Genomic DNA, 22,677 nt, shown 5'->3' on the forward strand with positions numbered 1-22,677 from the left:
TTGGGAGTGGGGAGAGGCTACCCACCCCCTCCCCCAAGTCTGTTGTTAGTAACTTTCCTGTACCACTGACTTCACGTCTTGGGCCTCCCTAGGCCTACAGAAAGTGCACAGGGTTCAGGAGTCAAGGGTCAGGACCCGGCTTGGGAGGCAGGGCTGAACCCTCAGCGACATCACCCAGAGGCAGGGAGGATAGGGACCAGGGACTCTGGGTCTGAGTCCAGGTTTGAATCCATGCCCTGGATGAATGTGTTTTCCTACATGAGTCACCTACTCAGAAGCTCCGTGAGCTCAGGGGTGCCCAGACCTGTCCCTTCCATTCCTGAACTCCCAGCTTCCAATGTGTGCCCGGCACGTGGAGGTCCCTGTTGGTAGCTGTTCAGTGAATGGGGGCCTGCCTTGGGGTTCCTGGCACATGCTGGAGAGAGCCCTCAGGAAGCAGGTGCTTGCCGGGGACCCTTGCCCATGTGCCAGGGGCTTCAGGACTGAGACGTGGCCCTGTCTGCATCCCTGGTGCTCTATGCTGCTGGGCAGGGCTGGCTGCGGGTATGAGGTGTGGGGACTGGGACTGGTTTTTCAAGTTGTTTGCTGGGAGCTCAGGGAAGCATGCTGAAGACCTGGAAGAGTGGGGTTCACCCTCTGTGCCCCCTCGGCTGGGCCTCAGTGAAATGTGGTTGGGAGTCCATCTGCCTTTTGGAGAAATCAAGGTCTGCTCAAGGAAACCAACGGCAAGCAATAAGGCCCCGGACAGCAGGACAAGAGCAAAGGGGATGACAGAATGCAGGGCCAGGAAGGGTGCTGAGGGCCAGGCTGAGCTGCCGCACCATGTGCCTCACCAACCAGTGCCCAGGGTCCATCACACAGGCCCACACCTGGTGCTGGGCCTCTGGGCACCGTGCACGAAGGCAGCCTTTGGTCTTGATCTCTAGGAAATGACCAGGCAGTATTCTGCGCTGGGAGAGGAAAAGAACACCCCCTTCACTAGGATGATAGGCGGAGAGCACAGAAGGGTGGGGGTGGGCCTCTGGGCTGGACACACCCTTGGGTTACACTGGAAGGGTAGCCGGGTCAGCTGGTCGCATCACTGTGATGACCAGAGTCGTGTTGGGCTGACACTGGTGAAGGGCGGCTCTCGTGGAGTCTGAGGATTCTGTGAAGATCTTACCCTTGGGCAGAAGGCAAGGATGCGTGAAATCGTGCACATTCAGATTGGCCAGTGTGGTAACCAGATCGGAGCCAAGGTAAGGAGCCTTCCATTTCTAGGACTAGCTCCACCACCGTCCACAGGTGCAGCCAAGCAGACTGCATACACTTGCTGGGTGTCTGATTATTAAACAATGCCTTTAATTAGAGACAAAGGAAATAGTAAAGTTGTAAAGGGTTAATTTAATTCACATTAATTTTGTTGGGTTTTGCGTATTATACATGTCAACCATTTTTACTCCTATCACCTTTAAGCAATGAACTTTTCATATCTAAAAACAGTAATTTGTCTCCAGTTTTCTAGTTTGCTGGGAAACTTGACACAATTTCACTAAACTATCTTTCCCCCTCTCCCATATTTATGTTATAAAGTTAGAAAAGATCAACTACTGTTCTATTTAATATGCAACAGAAAAGGAAAGAGGTAAACCTACAAGTCTTGTGCCCAGTAGCAAAAAGAATTAAAATACACCCTCTGGGATATGTGAGTTTTTCTCCTCCCCCCTTAAGTTTTCTGTGCAGGACCTGGCTCAGTTGGCTAATGCTAAGAAAACCCCAACCCTAATCTTAAGATGACCAAACAGTATCTGATTCTCATTGCTGCTTTAAAATGACTTTTACAAGTATCAATTGTATTAAAACTGTCTTTAAATTTTAAAAAGTTGTGGTAAAACACACAGCCTAAAATTTACCATCCTAACCATTTTAAAGTGTATCTTGCAAAACTGAAACTGTCCCCACTAAAAAGTAACTCCACAGTCCTCTCCCCGGTGCTAGGCCCCACCATTCTGCTCTGTCTCGTATCAATTTGACTTTTCTAGGTCCCTCATAAGTGGAATCATACAGAATTTGTCCTTTTGTGACTGGCTTGTTACTGAGCATGATGTCCTCAGGTTCATCCATGCTGTAGCAGGTGTCAGAATTTCCTTCCTTCTTCCTTCCTTCCCTCCCTCCCTCTGAGAACGTTTTTATTGATTTGAGAGAGAGAAACATCGATTGTTACCCACTCATCCACCCATGGACGTTGGGTTGTTTCCCACTTTGGGCTGCTGTGAATGACGCTGCTGTGCTAAGACCAGTCTTTGACGCAGGAGTTTAAAACCCAGGGCAAAGGCGGTTACTGCCTGGAGAGAAGCACTGCCGTCCACACCGGTGATGACTGCCAAGTGGCAGCCCGTGGAGAAGGGGAGGCCCGAGCCCACTGCCCTGACGCTGGGAGACAATGTGAACGAAGGCCTGCCGGGGAGTGCAGGTCCAGACAGAGTCTTCGCTCTTACTCCAGAACTGTGTTGTCTAGTGGTTAGAACCCCAGCATCTACGAATTATTTGGGGCCATAAGAACTTGAAGTTACGTTGACTTTGCGGTGCCACAGAACTTAGCTTGATTCATTCTTCCACGCCCTGAACAGTGCTGGTCATTCACTAGAAGACAGACCACAGCCGGAGCAGAGCTGTCATTTATAAGACATGGCTGGGAAAAACCCCTTGGGAACTTTAGCATAAATGAATATATTTTCATTGCCCTGGACCATGGGCCTCTCCAAGGCAATGAAAAGAAGCCGTCTCAGTAACTGTTTCCCTACTGAGAACTTGGCAGGTATCTACGTTAATAAAAACTGTGTATGTGACTAAAAGTGTAATATGTTTCAAATAGTCACAATAAGCTCTGTTTGATGTTGAATTGTGTGCACACCTGATCATCAAAAATACGCATCGCTTGAATCGTGCATAGATGTCCCAGTTCTGTTCTGTTGGGTATGCTGCATGAAAATAAATCTCCAAAGTGAAATGAGATGTTCCTGTAAAATCAGCCAAGAGTTCAGTCCGTTTGCATTCCAGAGTCTATACGTTACAAGTTTGTAGCACTGCTGGGTGAAATTAGAGCTACACTGTCTGATGTGAAATTCTAAAACAGCTTTAATGTGCACAATGGCCTGAATTCAGTAAGAGCAAAATCCAGTTTAATAACTTGTGCTGACAGTTCATTTGGGGAGTTCGGGTGCGTATAGGAGTCAGTCTTCAGATGTACGTGTGGTAGAGGCACGAAGTGAATTACGCTGCGGAGAGGAAATTTATGAGGACGAAGAGCACGTCTGGGAAGGTATGGTCAGGGAGGCCCAGGCGAGTGGGCCCAGGCCTCCTGTCTTCCTGCTCAAGCTGCTGACTCGAGGGAGCCAGCCTGGCCTTTTCCGGCTCCCTCTGCACACTGACCACTCCTTCTCTGCTTTCAGTTCTGGGAGGTGATTGGTGAGGAGCATGGCATTGACTCGGTTGGGAGCTACGGCGGGGACTGCGCCCTGCAGCTGGAGAGGATCAGCGTGTATTACAATGAGGCCCACGGTAGGATGCTGCGCTCTGGGAGCAGTCAGTGGTCAGAGGGGGGACCGTGAGATGTCCCATGAGTGATGTCTGGGCAGAGCAGCAGGATGTCAAGCGATGGGTTCCCAAGCCTTGTTCAAAGAAGACGCTAAATAAGGTCACACGTCTTAACACCCAGTTTTAGCACCAACCTTCCTTTTTGGTTTTTGAATAAAAACCAGCAGCATTTCCACTAGGAACAGACTCTCTGTCATTGGCAACACAACACAACGAAACAATAATGGAAGAATTTTTAAGGTATTTTATAGATTTGTGCAACTTTTGTTGGGGTCAGGATGTGATTGCAAATCTCTATCACAGACACCTTTGTTGGGGGGAGGGGCAGTATCACAAGGTTCTGTTTTGATGAATCATTAACATTTAGAAAAACAACAGTTTGCTGACTTCTTCCTATTTTTCTGCACAGGTAAGAAATATGTGCCCCGAGCTGTCTTGGTGGACCTGGAACCTGGGACGATGGACAGCATTCGATCCAGCAAACTGGGAACTCTCTTTCAACCAGACAGTTTTATCCACGGTAGGTTTTTCTGGACAGTTCCATCGGGAGGAGAGGATGCCTGCTAGTGGTGTCCTCCTCTCTCCACCCCGCTTCCCTTGACTCTGGGTAGGTAATCACGATTCCTCTGCCACAGGTAACTCTGGGGCAGGCAACAACTGGGCCAAGGGCCACTACACAGAGGGAGCAGAACTGCTCGACAGCGTCCTGGATGTCGTGCGGGGCGAGAGCGAGGCCTGCGACTGCCTGCAGGGCTTCCAGATCGTGCACTCGCTGGGCGGGGGCACGGGTTCGGGCATGGGAACACTGCTTATGAACAAGATCCGAGAGGAGTACCCCGACCGCATCCTCAACTCCTTCAGCGTCATGCCCTCGCCCAAAGTGTCAGACACAGTGGTGGAGCCCTACAACGCCGTGCTGTCCATCCACCAGCTGATCGAGAATGCCGACGCCTGCTTTTGCATCGACAACGAGGCCCTCTATGACATCTGCTTCCGCACCCTGAAGCTGACCACACCCACCTATGGCGACCTCAACCACCTGGTGTCCTTGACCATGAGTGGCATCACCACCTCCCTCCGGTTCCCGGGCCAGCTCAACGCCGATCTGCGAAAGCTGGCTGTGAACATGGTGCCCTTCCCCCGCCTCCACTTCTTCATCCCTGGCTTCGCCCCCCTCACCGCCCAGGGTAGCCACCAGTACCGGGCGCTCTCGGTGGCCGAGCTCACCCAACAGATGTTTGATGCCCGCAACACCATGGCTGCCTGCGACCCCCGGCGGGGCCGCTACCTGACGGTGGCCTGCATCTTCCGGGGGAAGATGTCCACCAAGGAAGTGGACGAGCAGATGCTCACCGTGCAGACCAGGAGCAGCAGCTGCTTTGTGGAGTGGATCCCCAACAACGTCAAGGTGGCTGTCTGTGACATCCCACCCCCGGGGCTGAGCATGGCTGCCACATTCATCGGCAACAGCACGGCCATCCAGGAGCTCCTCACCAGGGTGTCGGAGCACTTCTCAGCCATGTTCAGGAGGAAGGCTTTCGTGCACTGGTACACTGGCGAGGGGATGGACATCAATGAGTTTGCCGAAGCTGAGAGCAACATCCATGACCTGGTGTCTGAGTACCAGCAGTTTCAAGACGCCAAAGTGGCTCTAGACGAAGATGAGGAGGTGGTGGCAGAGGCAGAGGCGGAAGCAGAGGATAAGGAACATTAACCACAAGAGCAGCTGTGAGCAGTAGCAGCAGGTGCATCCTCCTGGTGGCAATCCCAAGGCTGCTCCGCTGCGTGGCTCGGCCGGCCACACCGCACAGCCACTCAGTGCTAGCTTGGACATGGGGCTATGGGTGGGTGGGGCGGGGACTTCACTGACGGCTGCAGGCGCTTGTATTCCATGCACGCTGTGTGCACTCCTTTGAATAGTAAAGTGAGTTTATCACAAAGCACTCCCTTTGTTTACAACTGTTTACTGGGTGTTTACTGTATGCACAGCACTGCGCGGGCATCAGGACAGCAGGGATGTGCGGGGAGAACAGCACCCTGTAAACCTCAGCACTGAGGTGCACCTGGACTTGGCTCCCCGGCTGCTAGGGCTCTGCCCAGCACCCTACTTTCTCCTTACTGGCTTCCAGGAAGGCCAGGTAACTAAGTTGTACTGGGGACTCAACTGAGGTGAGTCAACACCCACAGGCAAATTGTGCAGCCCTTGTGTACCATGCAATCTCCAACTGGAAAGAGGAAAGAAGTGTGGGCCTCTCCACACAAATTCCCCAAAACCAAAACCAAACACAACAGGCTAAACTGAGGCATGCCCCTGACTAGCCAGCTTCCAACACATGTATTTACATATTTAGGCTTCTTACTGGTGTTAGACTCGGGGCCTCATCGACTACCCTCTTCGCCTTGCAAGGTTACTTCGAAACGACCCTCCCACTCCCATCCGGTCACCACTTTCTGAGGGTGCTCCGTAGCCTCTGTTCACTCAGAAAGGGCACAGTGGAGGCTCAGCTACCATCCACACAGAAAAACTGAGCAGCGAGGGCTGCAGTGCCCTTCCTGTTTACGGAGGACATCGTCTCCTTAGAGGACTTTTACAGTTCAGATTAATTTGCAGAAGTTGCCATGAATGTCTGCAGGATGACACAGCTTTAACTATCACACTGTTTTAATTTTCTCTCATTGAGCATCATCAAATAATCTATAACTTAATTAGTTTACCTATTTCTGACATATAGCACTGTGTCCCTTCCAGGGCTATAGGGTTTAATGGCCTACAATTACCAGTCTACCCTGTTTGCTCCACAGACAGCTGGGAATGGGGAGAGGCTGCAACTCTCACTGCAGGAAATATTCACTTGCAGGCACTGGGTCCTTGCCTCCCGACTTGCTTCTGTAATCTGCAGTAATAATGAGGCGGGGGGGGGAGGGGGGGACGGGAATGACAGTAGCTCATTCTGAGAAACTTCACTTTTCACAAATGCATCAAGAAGAAATGACTAAAACTGCCAAGAGAAATTAAAGTCTTGCTGTCGGCAGTATAGCAAACCTTCTATTTACAAAATGAAAAAAAGAAGTTTTAAACACTTTCTACTTGTGGTTCAAGAATCACTAAAAAAAAAATCAGATTTAATAAGAAGCTGCACCTGTATGCTCTTACTTTGAAGTTCATAATTTCCTTAGATGCTGAGAAGACTTACAACCTGTGATTACATAAGAATTTACACACATGCTTCCTCTAGCACTTTCCTTCTCAAATCTAAAAAGGCAATTAAGTGGATGCGAGGAAGGATATAAATCTAAATTAAAAAGAAAAAGACTTCTGCTGACTTATATTACTGTAAAGATTTTTGTTTGCTCAATAGTAATCATTAAAGTACAAAGAAATTGAATTTTAAATGGCTCAACTGCTTTATTTCAGACAAAATAAATTCCTTTTCTTGGAGTCTAACTACTCAGACTGATTAATTAAAAAAATATTTAAAAATGCATCTTACCAGCCTACTCTTTCATATGGTAGAAATAGATTTAAAAAAAACAAACAAAACCCCAAAACCCAGAAACCAAAAGAAATCTGTCCCCTCTGATTTTGAAGAGCCGATTTCTTTAGCAGTATGGTTGCTACGGAGACATTGGTCTTTTGGAGACCGACACAGTAGAATCAAAATTTTGGAGCTTGTCCAATTCCTTCACTTCATACCCAAGAACACTGCAAGAGCAAGAGATTAACAACACCCTCAACCATCCCCAACTAGTGACTAAAATACCCACAACTAGATCTGATCAGGTCCCTGGTAACCTGGACAGTCATGCCAGCTACCCAGCAGAGCTGAATGCAGAGTTTATTTCATCAGTTATCAGCTCAGGGTATTTTTTTTTTTTTTTAAACACAGAGAAAGAGCCTCAAGGAATCTTTGCTGGCAGTAAATCTCTCTTATACAGTTCCTTTAATCTTTGCCATGTCACAAGCCCTGTCCCTAAGTCTCACCTCCAATGATCACATTTGCCTCCCTAATAAATGACTTATCTCTAATTACTTGGCTAGAAATAATTTTGCCCTTTGCCTATCAGTTACTTTTGTCTGGTTATCAAAAAGGCGCAACAGCCTCGTGATTCACTGACTCTTGTTTGTATGAAAGATGCTTCCTAGTCCCTCCATCACTGACAATCCAGGTGCCTTGACTTCAAAACAGCAGGACAACAGCCCGGGGCAAAGGACTGCAGGAGCTCTTAAGTGGCTGCCCTGGCTCTCCCACTCACTCTGCTGCTGCTCCCGGCATGCCCTGTGCCTGATAATTAAATAAAACCTACAGGTAATTAAATAAAACCTACAGGTCAAGTGTCCCAGGGGCAGGTAGTCGGTCTCCCTGAGCTGAGAACAAAGACATTTTCTGGGCTCCTTCTGGCCATTGCTAAGAGGCTGATAAATTATTATGAGCTCAAGTGCCATGGTGAGAGCTGGTCCTGATGCATGAGCTGAACCATGTTTCAAAATTTCCTGTATAAACTTAGTTCTCTATTCTCCAAAAACAGTTAAAATCAAGCAGTTAACTCTGCAATGCAGTTTTACTTGGCCAAGTGTTTCCAAGTTTCAAAGAAAGATAAAAACAAAAACTTGCAACAATTCTTCATCCGTAAATATTTAATGACTAAATGAGTCACCTTGCAAACACCATCTAACTGTCGTAATCATCAGGCCCGAGACTGCAGTCAGGAACCTTGGATTTTAATTTCAGCTCCAGAAGCTGGTGGGTGACTGAATGGCTTTGCCTCATTTCCTATGAGCAACACTCCCAGAATGTAAAGATTTTCACCAGACAAGAGGGGCTTTCTGTGCTTAGATAAATCCCAACATTAATAGTTCTCTATAGGTCTAAGTGCGCAACAAAAAAGTGAATGCAACAGTTTAGTAGTTCTCTTCTAATAGAGGGTTTCAGTGATTATTTTCACTTAGGCTACTGGGAAAGCAGTACTACCTATGGAGACCACTGCCTGCACAGAGGGAGGAGGCCGGTGGGGAACGACCCACTGTGGCTCTGACATGACCTCTGCAATTCAAAGAAAAGGGAAAACAAGGGCCTCAATGACACAGTCTGTCTAGTTAATGTCACGAAAAAGAACACTTTCTATTTTGACACGTTTTCAAACTGTTTTCTGTATCTCTTTGGTCACTAGATATTAAACCCGGTTCCCCCACTTCAGACACCTCGGTTCACACGGTCATGGCCCCGCAGTTGTGTAGACAGTTCCTATAAAGGAAAGGAATGAGTCGAGTTGACAGAAACCAACACAACAGCGTGAGGGAAGCCTGCTTCAGTTTATTGGCATTGTCAATCTATCAACGAGACAGTATTTCCCCCCCATGAAGTGAGATCGTTTTCAATCTGCCATAACATGTGCCCACACGGCTTCACCTTGAAAATGTGGCATCTCAAGCTTTAGTCAGGGTCTAGGAGGAAAAAAGAAAATGCAAAAGTTGCTAGTCCTCTGTGTTTTCTTAAAAACCCAACATGAATGGGGAAAATAACTTCCTTACAATGAATTATATAACTGTGGCTTCAATTCACACAGTTGGTGAGGAACATTGGCTCTCCGCAGGGCCTTAGCTGAACAGGCACTTACTTCCCTGCTAAGTAAAACCAAACACTTGCCCAGCAATAAAGAAACTAATTTGCCTTTAAAAGACACTAAAATTCCCCTGTGATGATGGGGTGGGGGCCAAATCCCCTGCAGGACATGTGGAGAGTGGCCAATGTTTTGTTTATGGAGCTGGACACTACTTCCTGACCCAAGGATATCACAAGGTCAAGGGAGTGAGATGCAGGGTTTGGTTAGATTATGCTGCAGAGAAGGGCTGTGATTTTGTCAGTTAGCTCACTGTTAAAAACAAAACAATCCAACATAAAGCCAGGTCTCCTCACTCAGAATTAAGAGAACAGACAGAGAGCCCCCAGAAAAAGGGCTAAATTCAAAACACTGCATCTCCAGACTCATAATAAAATATTTACTAATTCAAAATGAAAAGTGCTTAGGGGAGACAGTTCCAATAAGTAAAATTGCTCATAACCACAAGCTGCCAAAGAATTAATATTTATCACATCTCCCTGTTATTGTGGGTCAGAAGCTTTTTAAAAGCAAAACAAGAAAACTAAATCTAAAAAACATCTCTCTGATAATCTGCCTTGCTTATCTTTGAAATAACAATGTCAAAAAAGTGGTTTAGAGAGATCACTTTAGTAGTTTGGAGCACAAAAGTCCGACTGGTCAAAAACGGTCTTGTCACCTACAGAAAGTAACTTTACGTTGCCAACACCTTTGGAGAAGTGCAATGAGCCAAACCCTCTGAGAGCACAGTGCACTTGGCAAAGCAGGGCTCACTGCAGGGTCTTGCAGATTTTCCTGCTTGATAAATGGCAGGACTTTCACCTGCACTTGCAGCCCTTCTGTTCAGGTAGGATTTGCGAGAACATTAGCAGGTGTGGGGGAAACAAAAACACAAAGGACTGTAATTTTTCATACTCCTGAACTGTTATGTAATGCCAACTGCAATTACAGAAACGGGGAGTTTATCCTCCAGGTTATTTGACTTGGTGAAAATGAAACAGGTTTAATTAAAATGAGATGGCTCTCTACCTAAGCATTGCTAAATGAGCTGAAAAATCAACGTGCCAATTACTTCTGTTTGTCAGTGCTTCAAACAGCATTCTTTGATTTTGCCACACGACTGCTGTAACCTATATGCTTTAGCCCTTTGCGGTCGTGTTAAATTTGGACATGGGTGTCGTACTGGTCGGAATTAAGAGCTTTCAGAGAAATTATGAACTGATACATGAATGAATAGAGTTAAGATTTGTACGGTTCCTTGCTGTGGTGGCTGAGAGCAGACATACAACCGGAACGGTAAAAAAGCTTTGGTGGCTGAGAGTAGACAAACGACCGCAAAGGGTTAAATTATTATCCCACTAACTTCTACATGTACTGACTTACCAAAAATGGGACAAATTCAAAAGTAAAATTACTTTGACTTTTTCAAGTACTCTAAATATTTAAGATACAACTGTTCTCAGTCAGAACTTACACATTATTCCTTCTTCACTTTCACAATTTTTACACTGCTGCCGGAAGTCTTCTCGGCGCTTGCTCTGAATTCACTTTTCAGTGCATCCCTCACTGCTTTTGCACAGATCTGGGAGTATCGGATGTAGCTAGGAGAAAATGAGAGATGATATAAAGTTAATTATCAAGGATCCAGCCAGACTGGTTGTGAAACTGGTTTCCTTTTTCTTCCTATATTTTTAATTTTAGTTTGATGGTGCATTATTATGAAACTGGGTTTAGAAATGACAATGCTAAAAACAATCTATAAAAAGACCAAGAAGAAATGTACCAGAGTCTTAACTGGTGTTAGGATGGGTGGGCTTTAGTTTTTCTACTCTGTATTTTTTCCTTGCTTTAATATATATTAATTTAAAATAAAACATGCATAGATATTTTTTAAAAATCCCACAGCACAGGAAATAGACCAAAATGTTAAATGGAGTCTATAACATGAGGGATTTTCCCCAACTTCTCTACTTAAAACTTTTTCTTATATTATTTTTATAAGGTAAAGGATATATAATTAAAAGAGAAAAAAAGCTATTTTGAACGAAAAGTTCTTCCTCTGATTAACTATTTAAAGGTTTCACTGAGAATATTGGATTCTGTTTCACAATTCTGCCATGAAACATACTTCCCAATCAAGGTTCCCAAATTAAACTGCAATGGTCCTTTGAGAGCATCATCAATTCTAGCAAAATATCTAACCGCCTGCTTCTTCTTTGGTGGATGGACTCCCATCAACATCTTATTTTCCAGAAGATGTCAACTCACTTTTTACACTTTCTGAAAACAGGAAGGGGGGGAGGGTAGGGGGAGAGTGGTGCTGTCTAGTTTCTCATGTTTTCAGATGTGGGGTTTTTTTTTTTTGGCCAAGAGGTAGGCGTTCCAATGCCTGCTTCCACACTTACTGGGTGACCTTCAGGCTGTTCAATCTTTCAGCTCGTTTATTCACCCGGAAAACAATAGAATAAAATAGACGAATAATTATTGCCCCACAGGTGGGTGGGAGGAGGAGAGACAAAGTGTGAAAAGCATGAGTCACTGCATCCCTCACATAGTAGGTGCTTAATGAAGGGTACCCATTCCTGGACCTATCGTCCCAATTCTGCAAAACTCTGCTTGACCTCACAAGTCAAGAACTCTTGGGTTGCTCAGGTGTCCCACGGGCCTCTACCCACCACTAGAAGGTGCTACTTTATCCAGGCAGGTGAGGTGTGTCACCTGAAGAAGGTACTACGCTCGACTGGGTGACAGGCAGAGAAATCAGGTGTGACAGGTAGCACAGGAACCTAGACGGGTCTTTCCGTTACACTAGAAGCTATGTCCTCAAATGGGCTCCGTATCTTAGCGTCCATGAGCCGCCACTACCTATGCGCAGGGCTCTCTGTAGGTAAGAGCAACGGGAGTTAATTCAAAATAAAAAACAAGTGTGTCTCATTGTAAAGGGCCCCATTTTGATGCTGGTAAAACCAGAAAAGGCTGAGTGGTCACATCAAGAGAACTGTCCCCCATCCTTCCAGCTCCCAAGTTTTATGTCATTTGTCACTTGTACACCGCAGTGTCATGAGAAGGGCAAAGGCGTCCCTGAGAGCCGCGGTCTCCGGCACGGCGTCGCGTTCGCCCGAGGCCTCGGTGTCGCGCCAGGTGCAGGGCTGCACCGCAAGCAGGCGCGCCGATTCTCGCGCGCGCGGCCCCCACGAGGCGCCCGCCCCCGAGTTGCGCGGGCCTCCCCCGCCCGCCCGCCCGGCTGCCATCTTGGACGAGCCGCCGTCCGACCCCCGCGAGCCCGCATGACCTCCGACCCGGCCGCCCCGCGCGCCCCTCCTGAGGCCCGGGCTTACCTGAGCCCAGCCTGTCGCCAGTAGGCCACCATGATGTCGCGAGGCGGGGAGGCTAGTCAGACCGAATCGCGAGGACGCGTCAATGTCGGCTCAGCGCGCGACCCAGCGGCCGGAAGGTCAGGTCGGAGGAGCGGAAGGGGCGGGGCTCCCGACCTGCCAATCCCGCTGCCTCGGGCCCCGCCCGGGCGTTTTGAATGGCCTCTGCTGCCCCGCTGCCTGGAGCCAATAGGAGCGCGCGGCCCAGGCCGCGAGTGCCAATCCCCGGGCAGGCTGGCTGGCGGCGCCTGCCGATTGGCTCGGCGGGTGCCCGAGTGTGCCCCGCGGGCTTCCGTAGTACCCAGCCGGGGCAAGGGAGAGCCGGCGGGAACACGAGGCCGCGTGGTCTGGGGTGCGAGACGCGACACCGGAGCCGAGCCGGTGTGGGGCGCGCCACGTCCCCGCATGTTATTGAAAACACTTCCAACCCCAGGGCGGGGCAAAGACAGGCGGGGCAGGAGGGGGATGAAAAACGAGGGACACCCACCCCCAGACGTGGAAACCCGTCCCTGCGCGTCCAGTTGGAGGGGACTTGACTCCAGCAGAGCTGGGTTAGAGCTCGTGGCACTTAAGTGTATTCTTAAGAAAAAACACCTTATTTTGCTCTTCATATTTTAAAAAATTATAAGCAGGAAAAACCATAGTTAAAAGTTTTTATTAACACAAGAAAAGTTCTTAGTGTAGATCCACTTTTAATATTAAATAGGATAAGATGCTCCTAGTCCAAGAGTAATCTATGAATACTTCCAGTGCAGTCCTCTCAAATACATCTGCTTGCTGTGCATTTATATTTTAACAGGTGAAAGCCATAAACTACCAACTACTTAACCGAAAGGAAAATAGTAATTTTATCATTAGGTCTGAGTAAAACAAAATCGAACAGAATAAAATTTGTTAATTTTTTTTATCATCAGGGCATTCATTATACCTTTTTCAGAACAAGTATAATTTACATAAGTCATACAAGGCAACTTTTTATTAAAAATCAGTATTTAGCCATGTTTTGTTTAGCTTAAATGTTATTTCAATTGTAAAAACCATTTTTGGTTACAAAAAATAATAAAAAACCTTATTGAATTTCACTTGCTTTTACAAATGCCCCAAGAAGTCTTAAGCTAAACAATATCATAAGTAGAAAAACACTAATATTTAAGTAGTTTGTATCCTATTTCTGTGGTTTTTGTACATATATTGCCTGGTTGCTTTTACAGGAAACCTGACTAGAAGTTTATAACATGACGCAAGTAAAATAACGGCAAGAGCTAATCACCTTTTAACAAGAATACTCTCTAAGCAACAATGGCAAGTATCAAAGATATTATTTACTGGTTGATAATGAACTGCTACAAAATATGAAACACAATACATTTACTGGATTGTTTTTCAGAGTGCAGCAGCCCTTTGGCTCCCAAAAGGAGGATTTTCCATAAATAAAAGCTGCAAAACAATTCACATAGTGGTTGGTTTAGGCAATGCTTTTTCCTCCTTATGGTTCTTCTTCCCCACTGCCCCTGCCCTCCTGCAGTGGCAACGTATTATTAAAAACATTAAGTACCTGGGATTTGTGCCTCAAGATCAAGACATCATTTGAGCAATTTCAAATGATGTACAGCTCCTCATGTAAAAAAGATGTTTTGTGGTCATAATTACTTCAAAAAGTAATTAAATTCAAAGAACCTGGCAGATCATGTTTTAGCAATTACAGAACCATGATTCTGACACATGGCAATTTATAAGTTAGGCAAATGTGAAATGCTAAAAGATGTGAACAGCTGCTCTTCTGTGTAAGTTTAGAGTGCTGCAGAATTCCAGTAATGACTTTATTTTTTCACTTAACATAACCAGCCCACGATACAGCAAACTAAGTCATAAAGTACAAATCCAAGGAAGGTAATACCTTTACTTAGTTACAAAACTTTGGCAAATCAATACAGTACTCTTTGATAGAATAAATCACATTTTTGATAGAGTTATATATTACTTGAGTAATAATTTTCACTCCAAAAATGTCATTTAAGTACCAAATTAAAACATTGTGGTTTTTAATGGTGGCTTATAGCAGAGCACGTTATTTTATACAAATTGGTATCTTTTAAAACTATGCAATTTCTCCTAGAAAGTGAGATCCCTCTTGAAGTTTACCCAGCAGAGCAATTTTGTCTATTTAGAGGTGGTTCTGCTTTGTCCTGGTGTTGGTCCAAGCCAGGTAGAGTTCCAATGCATGAAAAGCTTTACAATTCAACCTGAAGGAGATTTAATATACTAACACCAATTTTCAAGTACTTTTCAAAAATTGTTAAAATTTTCACATAAATATGGAATCTTCAAAACTCGATAGTCATTTCAAACACTAACAATTTCAGATGTTCCCTTTTATTTAGAAACCCTGTACCTCCTTGTTTTGATCAAGTCACATAGCCTTTCTTCGGCTTATTAAAAAAATTCTACCTAAAATATAGTTGTGTTTTTTAAATAACAAATAAATATAATATCAGCTAGTAGAGATCCGGGGGACTGGGTGTTGTAACCAACTTTCATCATTTCTCTACAAATGCTGCTGCTGCCATCGGTGTCCTTATGCTCCCTCTTGCTGAAGCTGTCAATTCTTCAATCTCTGCATTTAATTTATGTATTACCCATTCCATTGCTTCTCGGCCCTTTAAAAAAATCCAATACATTTATTGTTACCAAGTGAGAGCAAAGGCACATTATCAAATAAATGGCACATCAGGAAGGAGCAGGGAGCATTACAAATCTAACTAAGCCTCACTAAGATGGACCGATTTTGTCCTTGCTGCTGCGTCTTGATTTACTGAATGACAAATACCTTGAGCAACTGGCTTGCTCTACAAACTGATTTTCATTTTGTATGCAAAAAATGTTCTCAAAAGAATCTACAATTAAGTGACAGTGCTGTTTTACTTATATCATGATTAGAGTAGTGCCCTTTTTGGGGGTGAGGTCAAACCCCTTTTCTTTTTGTCCATAAAAATTAAACCAAAATCCTATATAAGTTCTAAACCAAAGATTTAAACCAAAATTCTGAAAGATCTGGTCCCTGACTTCTTAACCATTCTCCCCTGGGACTCTCTGCAATTCCTCGAGGAAAAGAAGCAGTGGCATTTCATTTTTCCTGCCTCAGGGACTTTGCACACTCAGCCCATCTGAAATGCTCTCTGCACATCCCTCACAACCAGTCGCTACTATTCAGTACTCACCACCACTCACTGAACACACAGTGAACACTCTTGAACCTTCCTGTACTTTTCTTTTCCTAATGATTTGCTGTGCAATGAATGTCGCCTTCCCTCGTTCCACGAGGGCGGGGACCGCATTTCTTTATTTCCTGCTGCCCCCCCAAGTCTAGCCCAGCACTCTGCCTGGCACAGAGTGGGAATCTATCTATGAATATCTTTGGACTGCTGAATGATTACATTAAATGTTATAGAACAGTGCACTAAGCATCCTTTTCTCTAAACTTATTTAAATCATGTGCTTTCAATGGGGCAAAAATTAGCTGAGGTGGTGGTGAAAAAAATATTTTTTTATGTATAAAGCATATCTACCTACCTACCACCTACCTTTCTATCTACTGATCTACCTATCATCTATCATATTAAGTAACTACACGGGGTAAGGTGATTAGGAAAAAAATGTCTAAAATGGATCTGGGACAGGGGGAGATGATAATGAAAAAAGGTTGAGAATTGGTGCTTTAAACGACGACACATGGCGATATGCAATTGAGCATTTCCCACATGCTGGTCCCTGGGCCATGCACTTTCCTTATCTCATTGACTCTTCAAGTCTAACCCTGTAAGATGGGCAGTTAATCTCAACTTCACAGATGGTAAACTAAGGCACAGAAAGGTTAACTTAACTGCCCAAGGTTGAAAGGGCTGGTAAGAGTTAGAGCTTGGGTGTGGACACCCAGATGTGCTGAGCCCCAGAGCCTGTGTGAGTAACAAACAAAACCCACGAATAAAAGCAACCAGGAGACAGCCTCACATACTTTACTGGCGTTGGAAGATATTGTGTTCGCCATCAGCCCTTCCAGGTAACTACTGAGGCTGACTCCTTTCACAGTGATGATGGCCTCTTGAGTCAAAACAGTTCTGGAACAAAACAAATTCACACAGCCTCAGAACCATCTGAATTTCATTTTTAAAGGAAATATTTGGTAAAAAAATTAAAACACCTGTAAAATAAGTTTGTTAAAACATTTTTTTCTTACCTTTCTGGGTCCTGAGGATGTGGTTTATATATAAGTCTCTCATCTACTGAAACCATATTTGTAAATGAAATCTACAGAAATTAAAAAAAAAAAAAAATCAAATCATTTTTGAAATCAAGATTAGAAACATTTCCAAAATTAATTTACAAACCCAAATCTTGCTAGCTAAGTATAAAGAACAAATAAACCACTTAGATATTACTGTGCAAATAGAATTCAAATTTTACTATTCATTGCTTACTTTTTATTAAAAAGTAATTCTACAAAAGCATTACAAGAGTAATAACATGCACAGAATCCTGAATTCATTTTATTGAGTGCTGAACCCTAGAAATGCTAAGCAGGCTCACTGGAGCGGTGAGGCTAAGCTGCAAACAGGCAAAGATGACAGAACATGTGAGTGCTGACTGCCTAAACCCCCACGCAGAGCCAGATTCACCTCTTCAGTTCTAAGAGAAACAAAAACTTAGGCCAAATAGTTTAAAATAAAAACAAAAGGAAGCCAAAACTTACATTAGTGGATTTAAGTTCCATTGTTTTCTCTACAGGATCAACTACAGAATGTTCTTGCACATATGTTTTGGTTCTTGCTGCACCAATCAGCTAAATAAAAATCCACAATTAGTAATCAGAGGAAGGATTTCTAACAAGTGTATCAATAGTTTACTTGAAAGTAAAATGTGTTAGTCTTGAACCAAAAATCTGTTTCTTTAAAAAAAAAAAATGAGGCATCAGACAAAGGTCAGAAAGGCCTATCTGAGAGAGAGTATCAGGAATTCACACCCCATGGATGAGATGAGATTCCACAAAACACCCTCCCAGAGGCGCTTAGCAAGCCGCCCACCGAGGAGACGTACTGTAGGAGGCAGGATGCTGCACCTGCCAATGTGACCAAGGAGCAGGGGACTGAAACGTGGGGCTCAGAGTATCTGGAGAAATCAGGAAAAGGAGAGCTCAGGAGTGCCAGTCAGCATCTTCCTAGAGCCATCCAAGGGAGAGGGTGCCAATACCTCATTCTCCAGACAGGAAACAGCCATGTAATAAAAGAGGACATTACACCCAGTGAGTGGCACTCCCAAGGCTCTGGCCCCAAGGGAATCACCCAAGTTTGCTTATTTCTGTGTCCCCATTACCTAATGCAGTAGTTTGTACAAAGGAAGCAATCAGTACCTTCCTGTTGAAAACTGTGCACTTTCGTTTTCTGGGTGGATCTACCTTCGAGAAAGGGAACTTCTACCGAAAACTAGGTCCACTTATCATACCAGAGTTCTCCCATACTACAAATTTGCATTCTGGTTTCTTGCTGGTTAAATCAAATCACTAAAGCCTGCTTGCTTGTACCTGAATAGAATTACGTTTTGAACTGTATGGGGAGGAGGACCAGACCTTGGAATAATGTGGCAACAGCCAAGTCCAAGAAAATGCTGCTCTCCACATGTGCACGAACCACTGCTGACAACACAGCGGTCACCTAACAGTCCACCAGATCATTACTTCCAAATCTTACTATTCGTCTCAACTTGCTGGCAAAAGCAGGAAAAGCAGAATATAACTCTTTTTAGATTACAGAGCATTACCTGGCTTCCTTCAGAAAGTTTTATTAGGTGCCTTCATGAAGACTGTAATAATATTTCCAATTCATTATACACTCATAACTCAAGTTTATTATAATACAATTTGAACTGATGCAAAAATGACATTTAGAATCTGCTCCCACAACCTATTTGAAATTATAATGTGGTTTGGAAAACTTTCTCCCCAGCAGTCACATTTCTGCAGGAATAAAGACACACTTACAGATTTCACAATGGAAGGCAGTCCCCACTCTGTGCTGAGAAGTCTATGGCTGTGCAACTTTCCAGAAGGATCTACATGTCTGTCCAGTACATCGACTCCAACCACGCTTGGGTTCATAGGGTTTGGGTATTTCTGCATTGCAGCTGTTGTAACAGTTTCCCACGGGTGGCTGCAACATAAAGCACAAACATTTCAAAATATGCATATAAATTAAGCCAGTTTTATAATCCACCAAATTATTCTTTACAATGGAAGTTTAATTTACTTAGGGACAATTATTTTCTGAAACACTGACTGAAAGATGATTTTGGGGGCTCAATCTACATTTTAAACCTATATAGGTTTCAGTATTTTTCAGCGCACAGGTCATATGGTGCAATTAATTTCTTTAAAGATTAAAATAGCTTATAGAGCATCACAGTAGTTTCTTAAACAATCTTTCCTATTACCCATGTCCACTTTCTCATGTAAATTGTTTCTAAGAACCAAATTCATAAAAATGTAGTTAAAAATTATGTTCTACAGAAACAAGCAGCAGAAATTGTTATATTATCCTTTTGTCTGATCCCAATTACAGTATGAAGCTATAAAGTAACAAGAGTAAAGTAACTTATATGCACTGTAAATTCTTAGTGATTACAAAAAGATTCAAACATCACTGATTTAAATACCATATTAAAAATGTATTTTTCTCTATATTAAGGTAGTAAATAACAGTGACCCCGCCAGTCAATCTTTATCCATTGCTTTGCCCCAAGGAATGATTCTGATTGGCTTGGAAAAGATCACTCAATATAATAAAATGTTTTTAAGATGCTCCTAATATGCTATTTTCTAATATTCTTCCTAATATAGTAAGATCTGCTCATCTTCTAGGATTGAAATGGAATTTGCCGCAACTTTATCTCTCGACAAAGCACGTGAGCCTGGTGATTCGAATGTGATGTACATTCGTTCACTTTACAACTTATGTGCACAGGAGGCTATACAAAAAACACCCTGCTCAAAGGAGCCCGCGTTAACTACACTGACCAGGAAAGGCGCCTTAACTTTTCAGAGAACTGAGCCTGACAGCTACTTCGCGTCCACAGAAGGAAAATCTCAATACCATTCATTTCCCAGAACCCAGGACAACTAGTGACATTATTTTTAATGTTTTCATTTGTGCTACAATATTAAATGAATCTCATTTTGTTTTTAATCTCAGGCCTTACTCAGCAATCAATGCAGTTATAAAAGTGGAGCTACTTTATTAATCTACACAGTCCCCACACATAGGACACAGGACAAGCACTGACTGTTACCAAGGCGACTATCTAAAATGAAAATCAGACAAACCCTTTGCCCAGCTCCATCTAGTACCCTACCATGGCCAGCTGGACTTCTTGCACTTAACTCTTTCCCCCATCCCCTCAAAAAAAGAACAACTGCATGGCTTCAGGGTAGTTGTGTAACATTTGTAATTCAGCCCTTCTCTCTTCTCTGAGCCAACCTGAAAACACCAGTGTTGACTTAGCTTGAACTAAGACTGCTTTATGAAACAGAACTGGCTCAAACATTACAAAGGCGGCCTATTATGATTAAGTCTTCCCACAATTAATTTAAACTCTATCAGTGTAATTATGTGACAAGACCTCACACTGAAACATTCAAAGACAGCACCAAAGGGCAGTCTGAAGAACCTGGTGGTGGCTTACTGACCTGTCCAATTTCTTCACCTATAAAACGAGGCGGGAGACACTGTTAACTCCACTGAAGCAACAAATTCTGCCAGTCCCAAGAACAGTACCTGGTACATAGTGGGCACTCACAGCTGCTGAAGGAGTCAATGAATGACTTCACAACTGAATGCCAACTACATGCAAGGCCTCAGAAGAAAGTATGGGAAACCAAAGATGGGTAAGACACAGAATGATGACTTAGATACTATTGTTAGATAGGGTCATCCTTAAGATGGGAGATTTTTAGGAGAGAATACTTTAATTTCAGGTACATGAAGTTTGAAGGGCCAGTGGGGCATGTGAGTAGAGAGGTCTGGTAGGACCTGAAAATAAGGATTTGAAGTTCAAGACTGGCTGAAGCCCAAGGTACAGATTTTGGTGCACCCTAAGTGTGTATGAATCAGCTGGGACCTTGATGGAAAAGCCCTGAGTATCTAGAGAGAGTCAGGATGAGGACTTCTTCTCCCAGGACATGCACAGCTTTTACTTGAACATGTCTATCTTCTGGGAGGAGGGTCCCACAGCCTTTCTCAAATCTCAGAGAAGTCTGTGACAAAAAGAGAAAAAAAACAATTAAGAATCTCTGATAAAATGCCAGACAAGAATCTCACTGAACACTTACAACGAAGGGGGAGATTAGAGGGAAACATTAAAAAAGGCCAGAGCGGAGACGGGCTGGGGACAAACCAGGGAACAGAGTGTCAGGGAAGACAGAGAAGAACGTTCCAAGGGGACACAGTGCCAACAATAGAGAAGAACGTTCTAAGGGGACACAATGCCAACAATAGAGAAGAACGTTCTAAGGGGACACAATGCCAACAATAGAGAAGAACGTTCTAAGGGGACACAATGCCAACAATAGAGAAGAACGTTCTAAGGGGACACAGTGCCAACAATGGAAGCATTTAAACCTGGAAGATCACAAGGAATAAACCACCCAATCCCAGGGGCTGAAACGGAGCAGTGAAGAGTGCGACCCAGGTGAAGAACACTAGAAACACTACAAATTTAGGGTCTTTGCCCCAGAATGATAATAGACCAGGAAGAAAAGATATCTGTGTCTGTTTCACTAAGTAGGTAAGAAGTTTACAACTTCTTTTAAAATTGCCCAGGGAAATACTGTTAAATCAAATGGTTAGACTAGAACACACTACAAAGCTCTGAAAGTTAAAACAGTGTGGCTACCAGAGCAAGATCAGTGGAATTGAAAGAAAAGCTGAGAAATGAATTCACATATAAATCTGGGCAGTCTGGGACAAGGGTGGCGTTGCAAACCAGGCAGAAGAAGATGAATTGGTCCAGTGTGCTGGGGTGACTACTAACTATTTAGGCAATGACAACACACTGGCCTATACGTGTGGTTCTTTTGTACATGGAATCACAGACTCAGAAGGAAATTTAACTCCCAACATCCAACTGATTTGAGGCCCATTCACTTCCATTACTACAAGTTTCTGCTGACCCAGAGACGTCACTGAGTGCGGCCTCCAGGACACCGCGCACCTGCGGCCCTGTCCAGCACTGCCCTCCGTGTCTCAGCTGGAAATGCGTGACCTGAGGTCACACCGCTCACTGGAGCCAGCGCTGGACCTTGAACACCGATCCAGGACTTCCTCAAGGCAACGAGCTGCCGGAAGTTTCGCCTCCAGGTCGCCTGAGCTCATCAAGTCACACTGGAGGTAAGAGGCTCCACCCAAACGGCGGCGGGGCCACCCAGGGCTCTGGACCAAGCCCACGCTTCCTGTGGGGATTCTGGGGTCCGTGTCCCACGGGCTTGGGAAGGCCGGGTGTGCAAACGAGGGGCCGCTCGCACCCCGAGTGTCGCCCAGGACCTCGTGCTCCGCGACGCTCCCACCACCCCGAGGCTTACCAGCCGCAGGAGCCTCGCCTCTGGCCCCCCTCCCGGCCGGGGCGGGGGCTGCGCCTGGAGGTCGGGGCCCTGTGCCCTGGAGGCCCATTTCCCGGGGCAGGGCGGCGTGGGGGCCCCCGGAACCCGCCGGGGCTCAGGCCCAGCCACCCACCTTGGCCCGACGCCTGGAAGCTTCCTGAGGGGCGCCTCGACCTCGCCACCATTCCAGGCCCGACCTGCCCTCACACGCCCCACAGCGGCCCCGCGCCCCACCAACCCGTCCCACATCCCGAACTCACTCAAAGACGTGCTCCGAAGTCCAGATCTTCATGGTGCCGGCGGCCTGCGCGGTGTCCGGGCGGCGCAAAAAGGCAAAGAGGCCACACAGGCCCCCGCCCCGCCCCCTCGCTACCCGGCCGGCCGCGCAGCGCGCACGCGCCGTCGGGCCCGACGCCGGGGACGTCCCCACGCACTGCCCCACGCCCTATCCCGGCCCGGGTTTGGCCCCAGCCTTGCGCGCGGCGCAAC

General features: G+C 45.3%; 3 protein-coding genes across 3 annotated transcripts; 1 reads left to right on the forward strand and 2 right to left on the reverse strand.

Annotated features, from left to right (window-relative positions):
- The first annotated feature begins 1,181 nt into the window (after positions 1–1,181).
- Positions 1,182–5,413, forward strand: TUBB1 (tubulin beta 1 class VI). The gene is made up of 4 exons (XM_016203345.2): positions 1,182–1,238; positions 3,432–3,540; positions 3,986–4,096; positions 4,212–5,413. The coding sequence occupies exons 1-4, from the start codon at positions 1,182–1,184 to the stop codon at positions 5,288–5,290; spliced, it is 1,356 nt and encodes a 451-aa protein (XP_016058831.1). The 3' UTR covers positions 5,291–5,413.
- A 3,455-nt stretch (positions 5,414–8,868) lies between these two features.
- Positions 8,869–12,633, reverse strand: ATP5F1E (ATP synthase F1 subunit epsilon). Its single transcript, XM_016203331.2, has 3 exons — positions 12,513–12,633; positions 10,649–10,775; positions 8,869–9,019 (listed from the first exon to the last, which is right to left on the reverse strand). Exons 1-2 carry the CDS (start codon positions 12,542–12,544, stop codon positions 10,652–10,654), a joined length of 156 nt encoding a protein of 51 aa, XP_016058817.1. The 5' UTR covers positions 12,545–12,633; the 3' UTR covers positions 8,869–9,019; positions 10,649–10,651.
- Positions 12,634–13,187: 554 nt separating this feature from the next.
- Positions 13,188–22,541, reverse strand: PRELID3B (PRELI domain containing 3B). Its single transcript, XM_016202668.2, has 6 exons — positions 22,449–22,541; positions 18,580–18,748; positions 17,296–17,385; positions 16,783–16,853; positions 16,561–16,663; positions 13,188–15,205 (listed from the first exon to the last, which is right to left on the reverse strand). The coding sequence occupies exons 1-6, from the start codon at positions 22,478–22,480 to the stop codon at positions 15,086–15,088; spliced, it is 585 nt and encodes a 194-aa protein (XP_016058154.1). The 5' UTR covers positions 22,481–22,541; the 3' UTR covers positions 13,188–15,085.
- Between the last annotated feature and the right edge of the window lie 136 nt (positions 22,542–22,677).

This window comes from Miniopterus natalensis, chromosome 7 (genome assembly GCF_054644295.1).
Source record: "Miniopterus natalensis isolate mMinNat1 chromosome 7, mMinNat1.hap1, whole genome shotgun sequence".
Classification (NCBI taxonomy): domain Eukaryota; kingdom Metazoa; phylum Chordata; class Mammalia; order Chiroptera; family Miniopteridae; genus Miniopterus; species Miniopterus natalensis.

Coding starts and splice junctions, on each gene's coding strand:
- ATP5F1E (XM_016203331.2), bottom strand. CDS start 12,544: ATGGTGGCCTACTGGCGACAGGCTGGGCTCAG. Junction 10,776..12,512: donor TGGCGACAGGCTGGGCTCAG/GTAAGCCCGGGC, acceptor ATTTTCTCCTAG/CTACATCCGATACTCCCAGA.
- TUBB1 (XM_016203345.2), top strand. CDS start 1,182: ATGCGTGAAATCGTGCACATTCAGATTGGCCAGTGTGGTAACCAGATC. Junction 1,239..3,431: donor GTAACCAGATCGGAGCCAAG/GTAAGGAGCCTT, acceptor CTCTGCTTTCAG/TTCTGGGAGGTGATTGGTGA. Junction 3,541..3,985: donor GTATTACAATGAGGCCCACG/GTAGGATGCTGC, acceptor TTTTCTGCACAG/GTAAGAAATATGTGCCCCGA.
- PRELID3B (XM_016202668.2), bottom strand. CDS start 22,480: ATGAAGATCTGGACTTCGGAGCACGTCTTTGA. Junction 16,664..16,782: donor CATCCTCAGGACCCAGAAAG/GTAAGAAAAAAA, acceptor GTTTTGTTCCAG/AACTGTTTTGACTCAAGAGG. Junction 15,206..16,560: donor TATCTTCCAACGCCAGTAAA/GTATGTGAGGCT, acceptor ATTTTTTTAAAG/GGCCGAGAAGCAATGGAATG.